Source organism: Embiotoca jacksoni, unplaced genomic scaffold (assembly GCF_022577435.1).
Source record: "Embiotoca jacksoni isolate LCO1_2020_lvr unplaced genomic scaffold, fEmbJac1.0.p SCAF_6, whole genome shotgun sequence".
Classification (NCBI taxonomy): Eukaryota; Metazoa; Chordata; class Actinopteri; family Embiotocidae; genus Embiotoca; species Embiotoca jacksoni.
Window position 1 is genome coordinate 1,221,251 of NW_027185414.1, and position 16,744 is coordinate 1,237,994.

The window sequence follows — 16,744 nt, forward strand, 5'->3', positions numbered from 1 at the left end:
GTGTACAAGCTGTTTTTTTGTTTTTTTTATGAATAAAAGCCATTATTGTTCATGTCTTACAATGTGTTGCTGTTGTAAAGCTGTAGATATATTTTCAGAAACCCTTTCTCGCCCATATTAATATTATGATATTATTTCCAACCCATCCAATTCTTCAACGTATGTCCACCTAAAACACGTGGAGATAGTCCTGCGCTTTTATTTTGAAGGCCGTCCCTCTCGTGTTCCGGTGTGGTCTCTCGGTTAAAACCCAGTGCGGCACGAAGCTGACCGATGAATTTCTACGGGAGGGGAGAAAAGGAGAGAAAAATGAAAGAGTGAGGGAGGTAGAGAGCCGTAGAGAAGGAGGGAGAGAGGGAGGTAGTCGGACCGTCCTACCCGCCGCTGCTGTAGAGGAGGGTGAGGCTTATCGATGTACCGTCGGCTCAAACCGTGTTCGTCTTTGTTGCTGTCAAGACAGAAACAAAGTGTGGCGTCCATAACGGGAGCGCGCCTTTATGTAAAAATGCACATTCATTAAAAATAAGGCAGTTGTGTGTCCGTGCTGCACAGCGCGACTCTAAACCGACCATCTCCTACTTTATCGTCTTCTGTTGCTCACTATTCGCATCACTACAACGTCCCTCGTGATATTTGACCCGGACACGCTGGTGATGTCTCCCGGTAGAAACGGCTGCGGTACAATTCACGTCTTTTAATGTGGTGATCTGGTATCGATCGGAGGATCTGATGCTTCACGTTGTTCTTGCAGCAACCAGGAAACGCCGCGGTACGCAGGCCTGTCCACCCCGCGTATGAATGAGAGGCTGCAGACAGGGAAGGGAAACAAACAGTGGTGCATGCAGCTCGGTGTTTGCTTTGGCTCAGATCGCAGCAACGTTAGTGCGCACGCTGTCTGCCTGTGTGTGTGTGTGTTGTTGTTGTTGTTGTTGTTGTTGTTGTTGTGTCTTTGCAATAATCATATCTGTGTGAATAATGAGACCCACTCTCTCCCTGTCTCGTAGCAGTTCATCAACATGACAGCCCTGCGTCAGAGGAAGGGCAGCAAGGGGAAGGAGGCCCCTCTTGGTGCAGACTTCCAGTCCCAGCAGTCCAACTGTTGCACCGATCCCCACTCAGAGAAGATCGTGCACGGTGAGTGAGCCTCCCAGGTGGATTTGATAGTTTATAGGTTTATAGGTAGCCTGCAGCGAGCAAGGATGGCTGGACAGCACCCTGCCCCGGCTGCTGCAGTGTCTGAGATCCTGGTGCAGCTCCAGGATCAGTGTTCTGGACCTGTCCCAGACCTCCCACCTGCTCAGGGTGCAGACATGGATGTCAAGTTTTCGGTGTGGTTTTAATGACATTTTGATAATTGACTGTGCTGGTTATAATCTGCACTGTGTGTGTATGCGGGCACGTTGTGCTTGTGTTATGTTTGCTCGGCTTGGATCTCTACGCTGTCCTGTTCTCTCTCTGCTCTCCTCTCACCCCAACCGGTGGAGGCAGATGCTCCGCCCACCTCTGAGCCTGCTTCTGTTGGAGGTTTCTTCCTGTTAAAAGGGAGTTTTATTTCCCTCCTAGTTTATGTGGCAATTGTTGAATTGTTGGGTTTCTCTGTATAATGTTGCACAGTTCTGCTGTGAGAATTTGAATGTGTTAACTGCCATGAAATAACCTGTTGTGATTTGGCGCTATATAAATACAATTGAATTGAATTGAATTGAATTTGTTGCATCCCAGAAGGAGATCAGTCATAATGAACAGAAACTCTGCCCTTTTCTTAATATCACAGAATGACATTTTAAATGATTGAAATGACCAATATCTACTGAACTAAAGTAAGAGACAGATGAAGGAACAGTAGTTTTTTTTTTTTTTTTTTAACACTTTTTTTTCACTTGTCTTATAAGTGAAAGCGTGGCCACCTCTGTTATATACAAGTGTCCCAGTGAGCCCCGACAGTAAGACAGTAAAGGTGACTGGATGGTTGCTTGTTGGGAACCCCCCCCCCCCCCCCCCCCCCACACACACACCTCTCTTAAATCGGGTTAGTTAGCCCTTAGTCCAACCCTTTCTGTAGTTTTACTCCAGCTTCATGCAGAGGTAAGGACGCAGCCAAAGTTTGATTTGCTTGCTTTCTTGTTTTTTGACTTCTTCACAGATATTTCTATCTACCTTCTACTTCTAAAAACAACACTTATGAGTGGCTGAAATCATGCGCTGCTGATATATCACCATGTTAAAATGATTTTGATCCTGTCCTCTCTCTGTAAAGACTTTTCATTGCTCCCTCCAGTGCGACTGTTTGAAACATGTGCACGCTACATATTTCTGATATGGTTGGACAGTCAGTCTTCTAAACTAGTTCTGTTCAAGCATAATCCGGCCTTGAGCCGACATGGATAATGTTGTTATCCTGAAACTGAAGCAGCTAAATGGAACTCAGCCACTCTGTAGTAAGCTTTATATTTACACTTGTGGCACCTCCATGTGACTTCTTTGCAAAAGGCTTTTATAGAAAACATTAATCATGGCATGCTGTGTTTTTCCAATTGCAATGTTAATAAATGTAATGCCCATGTACTTGCAGGTGACTGGTCGTGGGGGGCTATAATCTGGACATCCATTGGATGGTCTGTCTCTGTTGGCCTTGGCCTGCTGTGCTGTATTTATGTGGCTACTCTACATGAGAACGACCTGTGGTTCTCCAACATCAAGGTAAACGCCACAAACTTTTCCTTTTAAGTGTTTTTTTCTTCTGAAAATGCTTTCAGAGTGACCCACTTGGCGAACCACATGGGCTAAAACGTCGGCCGGGTGTAATATCCCTCTGGTCTATTACAGATTAGTCGGCTTGTTGTATAAATTAGCTGATTTGCACTGAAGTTTAAACTTTTTTACAGAACATAATACAGAAAAAGATGGTCGGCCCCAACAATCCAGTATCGCTCCGGTTTGACTCCTGGCCGGCCGGACCTTTGCTGTCATTCCCCTCCTCACTTTCCCTACATGTCCTGTCAATCTACGCTGCACAATCTGAATAAAGGCAACAATAAACCTCCAGAAAATGTTGTCAATGTGGCTAATGGGTCTATAGAGGTGCATTTTTTGTAACAATACAGTCTGTTTGATGTTTGATTTCATTTATGTTCAAATACGAACCAATCAAATGTTTGGAAGACGTGACACGTCCCGGTAAACCTTCCTTTTAATAGATTTGATTATATCTGGGTATGGCACAGGGTATGGCACAGTCCTTACCGGGACACTTGGTGACAACAAATGTAATGTTTTTAGTAGCTTGTCCCACTGCTTGAAGTCAAATGTCAGGGTAAACACCTGCTGCAGCAACAGCAGTGGCACAGCAGGCTGCAAGAGTAGACTGCCTTGTTTCAGTTAGTGTCCTAATGGTACAAACAGACAAACAGCAGGTTGAGCGAAAAGTCCCATTATTAATCTCATGACCTGAAGCATGAAGACTGTCAGCCTGTCCGTCTTCCAACAGAACAGTCAGTGCAGAAAACCATTTAATAAAAAGCTTTCTTGGTCTAATATAAAATACTAGAGCCGAATGACTAAGCACCAAGGTTTATCATAGTGCCAGCTGTATTTCTAATTCAGTGATGACAAACCATATTTAAATTGAAGGCTCAGTGTGTAGGATTTAGGGGGCTCCGTTGGTGGAAATATAGCCTAATATTCCTAATTATGTTTTCATTGGTCTTTAATCTCCTAAAACTAAGAAAGGTTTTGTCTTCATTAACTCAGATTAAGCCTTTAAGACCTCCATAGGGAGTGGGACCTCCTCCACGGAGCGCACTGCCATGTTGCACCGCCATGTTGGTACAGTAGCCCAGAAACAACAAACCCAACACTGACTCCAGAGAGGGTATTCTGCGTATTGTGTAGGTGGTAAAGGTGTTAATTTTCTATAATGTGGTTAAAAAGGAGAAAGCGTACCAGGTTATACTAATAAAGAATACTAAAATGGATGCCATTGTGCAACATTAAATTTAGGCCGGCATAGAATCTCAGCAGCAATCCTATTTTTCTTGAAGTACCTGAAGGGAGTTTTCGGCACTTCTCTGTCTATCACAATAAAGTCTACTAGTGTGGCTGTTTGCTGTTTGCTGGGGTTTTAAACATTTACAACTAGTTTATGTTAAAAAAAAAATGCTTATGGTGAATGATCATGAGACGATCTGTTGCCAGACCATTTGTCCACTGATTAGGCTTCATTCTGTAAAAGTGTAGGTGCCTCGGTTGCTCTATGAGAACTCTACACTCACCGGCTGTATGATTGCACCATAAGACGAGCAGGGAATGTTGAAAACACATGGGCTCTTTTATCTTTTACAAGGCTCTTGTTAAGATGACTGGATTGATGTATCTGGCACTTTTATAAGGAGGTTGTCTAAGGATTCGACATCCATGCGCAAGATTTATCACCCTCGTTTCAGATGTGGATATTTACAGATGAAAAATCTCTCGGTTTGAACATTTAACAAAAGAATTCCAAGTGCATTTTCTGCTTATCTCAAGAGGAAACAGTTTCAACAAAAGTTCCGATCACATACTTCCCCTCATCCAGCTTTCTGCCTAAAATGGCCTGAAAACACGTCATAAACTCCATCCTGAGACGAGATGATTGTTTTTCCGTGCGCTGCAAAGGATTGTTAAATGAAGCACATTAAGTCCTGAATCATCAGGTTGTTACAGTCCTTTTTAAGAGTGTTCACTGTTGTACAGCAACAGAACGTTGTGCCTTGCCAAATGTGATGTCATTTTATAATACCCCGTCTGGAGCTTCAGCTATACACTGGTTCGAACTGACATATACATCTCAGGTTTTGAGCTGGTTGACATAGCAGAACAGATTTCTCTCTCGACCTCAAACTGGGGCAAAATGTAAATTAACGTTCTTGCTGTGTGCTCTTTCTGTTTTGTTTTTAATGAAGTGGTAATAAGCTGTTTTTCCACCACATGGTGAAGTTGAACTCAACCCAACTGGACTCAGCTGTTTTGTTTTTCCATCAGGCAAAAGTTGTGGAGTTGAGCTGATACTAAAAGGTGATTAAAAAGCAATACAGACCACTGATTGATCAGAGAGAATATTTATTAGAATAATTTTATTGAACTGCTTAATGGCAACTCTCGAAACCACACGGGTTTGTTAAGAAAGAGCAGACCTTCCTCTGTTTGGTTGCTGATGGAAGGATCCAGATGTGTTTAAAATTATGTCACAGTAGTTTCTTGCTGTGTCTATTATAGCGGGCTACTCTGAAGGGGTACGATCTGCGGTAGAAAACAACGATACGACCTGCGGTAGAAAACAACAATACGATCTGCAAAGGAAAACAACGATACGATCTGCAAAGGAAAACAACGATACGATCTGCGGTAGAAAACAACAATACGATCTACGGTAGAAAACAACAATACGATCTGCGGTAGAAAACAACAATACGATCTACAGTAGAAAACAACGATACGATCTGCGGTAGAAAACAACAATACGATCTACGGTAGAAAACAACAATACGATCTACAGTAGAAAACAACGATACGATCTGCGGTAGAAAACAACAATACGATCTACGGTAGAAAACAACAATACGATCTACGATAGAAAACAACAATACGATCTACGGTAGAAAACAACGATACGATCTACAGTAGAAAACAACAATACGATCTACGATAGAAAACAACAATACGATCTACGGTAGAAAACAACAATACGATCTACAGTAGAAAACAACGATACGATCTACGATAGAAAACAACGATACGATCTACGATAGAAAACAACGATACGATCTACGATAGAAAACAACAATACGATCTACGGTAGAAAACAACAATACGATCTACGGTAGAAAACAACAATACGATCTACGGTAGAAAACAACGATACGACCTACGGTAGAAAACAACAATACGATCTGCAAAGGAAAACAACGATACGATCTGCGGTAGAAAACAACAATACGATCTGCGGTAGAAAACAACAATACGATCTGCGGTAGAAAACAACGATACGATCTGCGGTAGAAAACAACAATACGATCTGCGGTAGAAAACAACAATACGATCTGCAGTAGTAAACAACAATACGATCTACGGTAGAAAACAACGATACGATCTGCAGTAGTAAACAACAATACGATCTGCAGTAGTAAACAACAATACGATCTACGGTAGAAAACAACGATACGATCTGCAGTAGAAAACAATACGATCTGCGGTAGAAAACAACAATACGATCTGCGGTAGAAAACAACAATACGATCTGCAGTAGAAAACAACAATACGATCTGCGGTAGAAAACAACAATACGATCTGCAGTAGTAAACAACAATACGATCTACGGTAGAAAACAACAATACGATCTACGGTAGAAAACAACGATACGATCTGCGGTAGAAAACAACAATACGATCTGCAAAGGAAAACAACGATACGATCTGCGGTAGAAAACAACGATACGATCTACGGTAGAAAACAACAATACGATCTACGATAGAAAACAACAATACGATCTGCGGTAGAAAACAACGATACGATCTGCGGTAGAAAACAACGATACGATCTGCGGTAGAATATTTAATCTAGAAAAGTACAAGGTACGAGAAGCAGTGGGGAGTTAAGTCGAGTTGTGGGAAAGTAACAGTTGTCATTTGTTGTGGCGGATGTATTGAGGGAAGGGATGTAAGCAGCTTGTTGTAGTTTTATTGTGTTTTTTGCATATGATACTGCAACACTGTAGGATATTGTTTCATATAAAAATGGTTCTGAAGGTTTGTGACATGGGTGGTGATGAAAGAAAAAAGGAACGACAAAAACAATCGCAATCGAACCCACTCCTTCATCAAGTTACCTTGTCAGCAATGCAATATTAGCTTTTAGGTCAACATTGAGGAGTCAGCCATCTTGTTTGAATAAGCTTCATTGGAATTGCCACTGGACAAAACTGTCTGGGAGCTTTGGGCTTATGCGATTTAATCAGAAATGCACTTTCAATTCATAGATATTTTGTCTTCATTCAGATGGAGTGTTTCAGTTTCTTTAAAGCTAATTAAGGTAACTGTTTTATTGAAGCGAAAGCGTGGCTGTAGATGCGTCATTAGTGATATCAGATTTATACAAATTTGTTAGAAACTTTTAGTTTCAGAGTTTGGTGGGAGTCTTCTGTAACAAGGATTGATGAAAATCAAAACCAGCAACAATAAGAGAGCTGAGGTACATCTGAACATATTGGCTCAGATTTTGAGGCATTATTCTAATCACAGAATGGACTTTCTTTTCAGTATGGAGCTGAGACGGAGAAGAGAAGGAAGAATCAAACAAAACAATCAATTTATCTCATCTGTTGGTAATTTGCATTGTCGGCCCGGTGCTTTGTGAAATTCATCCCGACCACACCGAGACAATCTGCACAGTTTAATTTATTTGTGAGATATTGTCACAGGAAGACAAAGCAGCATGTACACTTAAATGAGCCGAATTTTAATGGACACAGTTTGTGGCTCTGTACTGGGTTTTTGGTTTTTTTTTTTCTTGTATTTTCTGTTTGTGTGTGTGTGTGTGTGTGTGTGCGTGTGCGCGTACTTGTGTAATGAAGTAGACAGATGCTCTCATCCATAATAAATACGGGTCACTTTACAGGTCTGGCAAACATCTCCGCGAAATTTTCCCACATTAAGTGGGCTCCTGGCTGACATCATCGCACACTGCATGCATGTGTGTGTGGATGTGACTGTTTCCTTCTGTTAATGACATCAAAGCCTCTGACCAAGACGACGTTCACGTAGTACAGGCTACGTCTGAGAATGCTTCGTTCGATGTGAAAACAGCACGGGGCCACACGGGCACATTTAGACTGTTTTAGTAACGATCTCTAGCAACACCAAGACGCCCAAACAAAAGGAAAACAGCTCAACACGCGAGCAGGAACGAGATGTGCACGGAGCAGGGGAAAGCAATAACTTTCTTGAATAAATACTCCGTGTAACATTGTTTGATCGCCATTAGCACCGGGGTTAGACACGCTTTTGTATTCTCTTTCCTACTCGGTGGATTTTGCTCCTCGTGACGTCTTTATGTTCACCAAAACATTTAAATTTGATGTGCGCTCGGCTCAGGTATCAGATTCATGGTGACATCGCAAATGCGCACATTCCCGTGGTCGCACAAATGTGTGTAACACCGGTGCTGATGTTGATTAAGCGACGTATCTCGGAATACTTAATCGCGAAAGTTCCTCCGTCGCCGATCATCTCCGGCAGCGTCACTGTATCGTGCTCCATTCGAGTGCAACGGTAGCCGCCTCCGAACTGAACGTTGAACTCAGTGACAGCTGTCTTTTCACACAGGTCCAATGCTTTTGATTTCCTGTGTGGCAGAACACGGCCCCCGGGCTGTGTTCAGACAGACATTGGCTCAGCTCCCTCATTCATTGCAAAGAGGACTGCATTGACTCAGAAGGGGGGGCCGACACAAAGGGCTCCAATAATAAAACCCAGCTGAACTCATCATTTAGCTTGTTGTTTTCATTGCCATATTTCTGTCTTTTTTCTCAGACAGCTAAAGGAGCAGAAAATAGGGATTTGACTGGGCTCATTACTCAAGCATGGCTGCACTGAGATGTTGATGAAATGACTATTTTATGATTCCAAGGTTGTGTAATACAGGTTAGTGACCACATCTGTACTGAGTCGTCTGTTAAAAAGGATCAGATATACTTTTAACTTTAGTCGTGTACATTCCTCAAATGCATCTGGACAATTTCCAAAAGTCTTGTTCTTTACTACGCTAAAATACAATCCCAGCGGGGCTGTCACGATGAGGTAATATCAGCTGACAATCGCCATATAGACGATTTGCCTTTTCCTGTTTATTTTATGCCACTATTGTAGTATTATTATTACTATTATATATTATTCTCCACTCGTGCCATTAAACCACAAAAGATGAAGGGGGCTCAATGACATCACGTTAAACCTCAAACAGGAGGAAACAACATGGAAACAGTGGAGGAAATATTAAATTCCGGTTAATTTCATCCAGCTGTTTTTATATAGATGTTTGGAAACAATTACAACGAGTAAGCCAAATGTTCACGGCCATTTCAAATGATCGCAATCAGGACCTTAACGGGGGGAAAAGGATACTTCATATTAGGCCGGGTAAATGCTGCATTATCCAGCAAAAGACACGTTCACTTTTCCAAGCCAAAGAAAATGATGACCTGTAAAGCGAACACAGTGTTCAGGTTGCTTTCTCTGACCTCCCTTTGAACTGCTTACTGTTGCTCCCTCAGCCAGTCGGATGACGGTTTTAATTTCCTGCTCTCAGAGATGCACTGTCTCTGTCTCTGTCTCTCTCACTTCCACTCCTCCACTCACCGTCTGGGACACGCGCATGCTTTTTAACCTGTCTTCAGGTCAAGTGGGACGGAAAAGACGGAAACACGCTGGAAAGTAATTCATGAGTTCGGTCGTCCTGCCTGCCCGATGTTGGTGTTTTGCAGTTTACCTTATGTGACTGATGGTATCAGAGCATTGGCATTCTGTGCAAAAAAGGAAAGGGGGCTGGTTTTGATAATGTCACATTAAGTTTCCTCACCCGATGTGTAGAGGAGACAATGTGCTACCGGGTTTAGCCTGCGGTGAAAGGGTCGGGAGGTTTTTTTTAATTTATTTTTTTTATCAAGTACTTCTCGCTCCTTTGCTATTTCACACACACACACTCTTGCGATGCTTGTTATCACCAGTCCTCTTATTTAGGCAGTGAGACAGCTGGCCTAATCTGGCCTCTTGAATTCATCAGGTGTGAAGTCATGTCCTCGTCGGCCCCGGTGCCTAACGGGGTTTATTTCAGACATGTGCTCACAGCTTGACACGGCTTCCAGAGCCACAAAACTCTCTGACAAATGTTCCCCACATTTTCCGAATGATGTTCCAACATGTTCCCCTCGCTGCTCCCCACCCCCACATCATCTTACTCTTTCCCTGTATGCATGTGTGTTTTTATAGACAAAAGGTCACAAGTGGTCAACTCTTCTTTTCTTTCCCTCCCCCTGATTTCACCAGTTATCCACAGCCTGTCCTGTTGTTCGCAGACTCACTGTGGCTCAGCCGTGTTTGCTTTTCTCCTCATACTTAGTGGCTGATCCATTGAAGAAGATTGATTTTTGTTCCGAAGTCTCTGGTCGTGTTCAAATTGGGCAGAGGCCGGTCTATATTTAGGCTTCCGAAGACATAAAGACGGACGAAAGGCGGAGAAAGGCCAACGCCGAATGGACCCTCGCTCGGATTCTTCAAGCACCGACACAGAGATGGGAGTTACTCAAAGACCCATAAACTGGAAATGCTAGCAGAGAGAAACAGAGAGAAGAGGATCGGTCGGTGCCTTCTGAGAAGTGAACTTGCTTTCAGGGTAATGAGCAATATGTGAACTTGTTAACTAGGCCTATTCTCTTTTTTACTGAGGATTAGCCATCTCATCAGAGTTCTTGGTGAGAAGCCAAGGCTTGCTTTGCCTCGGGCAAACTCAAAAGAAGGATTGGGAAGGAAACAAGCCGCTCATTTCCTCGCAGGGAAGCTTTTGCATATTTCCTTTGGCAAGGAACTTGAAGCGATTAAAAAGCTAATTTATTTGGAGCGACTTCAAGAAATGAAAAACACACCGCATTTACATTTATTTCTGTAATGGATTTGGATCAGTTCTGTAGCTTAACCCTGGAGCATACTGTTTATCTACCTGGATTCAGCTCATCAAAGGATCCAAGAATTTATTGATAATCTCTGCTTTCCCAGGAAATGGAGCTTCGTAAGAGAGTTAAACGGAGCCAGCCAGAGCATCATTTGGGGCTTTCACAAGATGCACCAGCTGAAGGGAGATGCAGCAGTAACATGATGTCGGGGACAGCGAGGTCTAATGCCATACAGGAGGGGAGGAGAGGGGGGGTTGCTTTGCTCGGACTGTCCCGTACTTGTTCCGGTTCAGGCATTCTACACCGGCGGCCTTGGCAACAGTGGGTTTCCATGGCAGCAGGACTGTTACTGGCTGGGCTGCTGGCACTGACTCAGGCCTGGTGTGTCAACGCAATACATGAGAATCTGCTGTGGTTCTCTCAGCTCACGGTAGGAGTTATTACTTGAATAATTGAAACTGTCTCAATTTCAACCTTCGATAAACCGAGCACATTGTGGCAAGCAGTGCGTCATAGTAACAGCCTGGTGCTCTGGATTCATGTATTCTGATACGAATAAAAGCTCTCTCACTTCTCATCAGCCTGATCTCAGTTCACAGCAGGGGCTCCTGCCCCTTCGTTATTGTAAAGTCAGGGCACAAACAAAGCAGTTGAATTCATAAATAGCCCGTTCTCTATGGTTTCTATATTCATTACAGTGCTCAGGACTTAAATTACAGGATGGCCACAATAGTAGTGAGCATGTAGTTATCTGATAAGCACATAATAGTATGTTGTGAGGCATCAGAACCACAATAAATATTTCCTTATAATTGAAATGGTTTTATAACTGGTTGACATGGATTAAGTATAAACCATATTTATTCTAGAAAAGCATGCATTTATTTCTGTGCACACTCTTGCAGAACTATAAGCAGGTTTTTCCAACAGGATGTGTAAAATGTATTGGTGTGAGTGTGGTGAGCGATTCGTCTTGGCAATTAGAAAATTACTACCATGCAGAAGTCCGATATCAATAAAACACAGTCTGTAAATGGCCATTATGGATATGTTCTCACTGTCACTGTTTAAATCCATTTTTTTTGCATCTAACTGGAATTTCAACTTCCCGAATTACTGTTAGCATTATTGGTTGTGGGAACCCTCACTTTTGGTCTTTGCCACAGTGGTTGGTCTAGAAATTACATTATGCCTAGAACTAGATATAATTGACATAAACAATCCAAAATGGAGGGTAATGAAATGGTCTTGCTCATTCACCAAATCTCAACGTGGAGCCGTGCCGCTGTAGTTTGGCTCTGCCTGACTATCGCTCACAGCTTCAGACTTATGGTTACGGTTTGCTCAGCCTCTCTGACGGCGGACCAATCAGTAACCAGTGGGTGTGGCCAGGTTCGATGATGGTGAAGTAGTCCTAATAAAAGCAGTGGTGGTAGAGTTTCAGCACACAACATGGTATATGGTTGTCAGTGTCCATTGGTTAAAGGCTTCTCCAATAGTTTCAAAATGAACTCGAGGTCTAATTCCAGAGCGACTGAAAACAATCCTCAATGGAGCGTGTCCAGACCCATATATTCGCACCATAAATTTGGGTCTGGTAATACCAAGGGAGCTTCACAGGTTTTATAATAACAATGAGATGGCGTCAGAGACGGGGAGGCTTGTCTGCTCAGCTTCATTTCATGCCGATGGCACCGGCGCCGTCACTGTCCGGCAAGGAGCGTGGTCCAAACAGACGAGCTGGGATTGTCTTTCTCCACCACCACTCTAGTTTGTTTCCTGTACGTGTGATGTACACGTGGACTTTAGGTGTCATTCAAAATAGAAAATGCAAAAAAAAACACCCCCCCCCCCCCCCCCAAAAAAAAAAAAAAAAAAAAAAGACCCGAAATCCAAACGGAGCAGTCAGACCGCAACAGATTTGCAAAAATGGGATTTCAATCGTATTTCAAATCACATACACATGTAGTTTGAAAGAGATTTTTAGGGAGAATAAAACAGAAAACAACCACTTCCCTCCAGTATATATAAGTACAGCATAGTGCAAATACGGGTCCATAGTGCAAAAGTTCAGACTTCATGGGGCAAAGGGGGAGAGAGGGGAGAGAGTTGAACATCCTGACAGACTCATGGGTGAAGCTGTTCCTCGGTCTGGAGGAGCTGCACGGAGGCTGCGGTACCTCCTTCCCGGGAGGCAGGAGGCTGAAGAAGCTGTGTGAAGGATGGGTTGAGTCTCCCACCATGCTGACTGCTTTGCGGGTAAGGCGGGTGTTGTAGATGTCCAGGAGGGAGGAGGAGTGCGGAAACCATGATCCTACCAGCTGCCTTCACTCTGCGCTGCAGGGTCTCGCAGTTGGAGGCGGTGCAACACAGTGATGGAGCTGGTCAGGATGAGACCCACCACAGTCGTGTCATCCGCAAACGTTACGATGTGATTGGTGCTGTGGAGTTGGTGCACAGTCAGGAGTTAGCAGGATGAAGCGCCGGGGGCTGAGCACACATCCTTGGGGAGCCCCCGCGCTCAGTGTAATGGTTCTTGATGTGTTGTTGCCGACCCGTACTGCTCGTGGTCTCAGTGAGAAAGTCTAGCAACCAATTACACAGAGAGAAGAGCTCGGGCCCAACCGGTCCAGGGGCGGGGCGGGTCAGGGGGCGGGGGGGCTGGCTTCTGTGCAGGAATGTCATTGAGGTTGTCACTGTCCCAGCTCCGTGGTGAGGGTTTGTAGTCCGTGATGGTCTTGATGCCCTGTCACTGCCACAGGCTCCGTGTGTCTCTGAAATGGCAGGTAATGTTTTTGGTGTGTTGATGTTTGGCTTTCCTGATTCCACGAGACAGGTTGGTCCTCGCTGTTCTCGGACCGGCTGCGTCCCCGGCTCTGAAGGTGGTGTTCTGGACCCTCAGCAGCCTGTGGACGTCCCCCGTCAGCCTTGGTTTCTGATTAGCTGAGATTTTCATGTGCGTCACATCATCAATGCATTTGGTGATGTAGGCAGTAACAGTCTCTGTGTATTCCTGGATGTTTGTACTGTCTGATAATCAGTGAATGCTTGTAAGCAGGCACATGAAATACATTTGACATTGTGGGCCCTTGGCCCCCCCAGGGAACTCTGTTGTATTTGTCTGGTGTCCTTCTGCTTGATCCTTGCCGATGGCAATGGCTGTGAGGTTACTGCCGAGTGGGTATGATGTTTTGCAGGACACCAATAACTGGAATTAAATAACCTGATTAATTGAATTAAGCAGTCAATCATATTTAAACCATCACTTATTTTTATTTTTTCATTTTATGGCAGATGTTTAGAATCTGTAATGTAATGTAAAGAACAATCCATTATTCTATTACTAATTTAGTTATCAAATGTTTTATTGGGTAAAGAAATGTTTCCATTACTTGCTTTTTTTACAGTTTTTTTTTTTTTAGAGAGATTCGCTGTCAATTATAAGTTATTGCAGAAAAAAATATTAGATGGACTGAAATTTAGAATACTCAGAGATATACTTTGGTTTTTAACAAGCACACACGAGTTTGAGATCTCTTGAACTGTATTCATCTGTGGAGAGACGATACAATTGAACGAACAAATGTCAGACTTTCAGTAAAATCCCATAACCGATCTGTTACAGAAATTAGTTGCGCAGAGTCCAAGAATTTCCTCTCTTTCAAGCACAATTGCAAAAACTATTTATGAACTGAATAAAATAGATGAATGACTGATTTGATATTTTGCAGCTGTTTGTTCACTGTTTGCTCTCTTCTTACCCCCGGATGGAACAGTAAGCATGCATGGCAAGCAGGAAGTCTCTTGAGGACATATCCTCGAAGGACACACACACACACACACACACACACACACACACACACACACACACACACACACACACACACACACACACACAGTGTTACCTGTCTTATTGTTGCTGTGGAGGATTACAAGTGTATTAGCTCCTTTGCTTCTATCCTCCCTGTTTGTGTCATGTCTTGCCAGGATATCTGTTTTCCATATTACAGAGAAGAGAAGTGCTCAGTTTCATAAAACCAAATTCCCTTTTTTGCTTTCAGGAAGTGGAGCGGGAGATTTCTTTTCGGACAGAGTGTGGACTGTACTACTCCTACTACAAGCAAATGTTGCAGGCCCCGTCCATACAGGAAGGTAAGACTCAGACCAACAGCTAACTTTTTGCAGCTTTATCTTCATTGTATTTGCATGATATAATTGATCAACCTACCAAGCATATTTTGGAGTCCCTTTTACAGGATTTATGTTTTAAAAAAAGTAAATAAAAGTCAGCTTGAGACTTTGAGCAATTAGGTAATTAAGCTTACAATAGATCCATTAATTGCTCATTTTAAAAACGCCAGGTGGCTGTCTGTACCCACTCTTGCAAAGAGAAACTGTTTTTCACTAATACCAGACCAAATAAATCACTGCAGTTTGTCATGACGCACAGTCTGGATTGAGAGAAATTAGTTTAATTGTTCTGTTCCTATTATCATGTAAAATTCCTTCTTGGAAATGGGCCGAATTTTCCACTAAGGCAATTGAGCCGTAGTCAAATCAGTGGAGGAACCGGCTGACCTCCCTTTCGTCTCATTCTCTGTTCACTTCTTTTTATTGTCAAAGCAGAACGGCTTAATAAGCAGAACTACAATTGTTTTAAGGGGTAAATGAGGAAGGAGGACAATAGAAGAATGGAAAGAACAATAAAGGGTCGGCATTGAATAGAAGAAATGAGAAAATCAAAGACTGATATGGGAAAGGAATAAAGTGAGGCTGGAGAAAGGAAGCAGTGATGGATGAAAGGGGATGGAAAGAGGCATTTGTGGAGAAAAGGAAGAAAACAGAAGTTGGGATGAGAGAAAAGATATGGTGACAGGAGGGAAACTTAAAGGAGATACAATAGACAAGAGGATTCAGAAGAGGGAGGAAGGGAGGACAAAGTGAATGAGGAAAGACGAGGACAAAGCAAGCATGGCAGTTAAAAAAAAAATGATGGAAATGAATGAATGAATGGGAATGTGCCCTTTTTTTTTTAATGGAAAACATTGCCAGTTTTGATGGTTTTGTATGGATCAGGAACACAGCAGCGATCTGGCTGACATGTCCCAGCCTGCAGCAGAAACTCAGCCCTTCATCCTCATTCGGTGTCACACTTTGTTGTAATTAAACCAAATACACAGTTATGATACTTTGCTCAGTGCCCAGTTTGGAATAAAGCCATCAGTCTCTGTATGAACTCATACCATATCAATATCGCTCCTTTGTACGACACAATAATGTTACATTTATTTCCGTTTATTATAACTTGGATGTTATTTTTTGGGTGTAATTTTTGCCGTCAATCTTGTCTGTAATATTGCGATTGCTCAGATTGTGGAATGCAGAGACATTGTTTAAAAAGTCAGACGGAGAAACAAAAGTCTGACAAATTAAACAGGTTGTAAACAAACAGTTTCAAGCAGTCACATTTGGAAGGGAAACCAAAGGCAAATGGTAAAATTATTACCACCACACTCAACCTACTGACTTCCTGCTCTACTCTGACCCATATATGGGCCAGTGGGAGTCCTTACTGTTACTTTTCTATGTAAAAAAAAACATCTGGATAAACTTTTGACTTGTTTACAATGAGTCCTCTGCCCTCTCCTAGTTTCTTAAACCTCAAATGTTGCAACTTGGACTTGTCATTCGTCATAGGTCATAGGATGTTTCAGGTCTCAGATCATCAGACATCTTCACCCGGGCGACCCAGCATGGTGTGATTAGCTTCTGGCTTGTGTTCAAGTGGCAAGCTACACCATGGGTATCCCCTCTTGATCCACACCCACCTGGACATGTTTTTGGTGGCTCTTCTTTCTTGCAACCCACAAATGCCAAGAAAGTTGAGTGTCAGATGCAGAACCTCACCTCCAAAGCTCTTGCAGGCCACCTCACTGGGCTCCCATCAGGCCTGCCACCCATGCCCTCTGTATTCCTCTACAAAGTCGACATACCTGCACCCCTTCTATCCCTCCTTCTCAGGGAACAGTGAGTTGTAACAAAACC

At 43.0% G+C, this 16,744-nt stretch overlaps 1 protein-coding gene across 8 annotated transcripts in view; it reads left to right on the forward strand.

Annotated features, from left to right (window-relative positions):
• Positions 1 to 222: 222 nt before the first annotated feature.
• Positions 223 to 16,744, forward strand: part of dpy19l3 (dpy-19 like C-mannosyltransferase 3) — a 65,609-nt gene continuing 49,087 nt past the window's right edge. Inside the window, exons 1-5 of one of the 8 annotated variants that reach the window (XM_069173948.1) lie at positions 223 to 399; positions 752 to 769; positions 1,005 to 1,134; positions 2,573 to 2,700; positions 14,761 to 14,851. In XM_069173948.1, the coding sequence (XP_069030049.1) occupies positions 1,017 to 1,134; positions 2,573 to 2,700; positions 14,761 to 14,851 (337 nt within the window). In that variant the 5' untranslated portion in view covers positions 223 to 399; positions 752 to 769; positions 1,005 to 1,016. The other 7 variants (XM_069173949.1, XM_069173946.1, XM_069173947.1 and 4 more) reach the window with 7 other exon arrangements.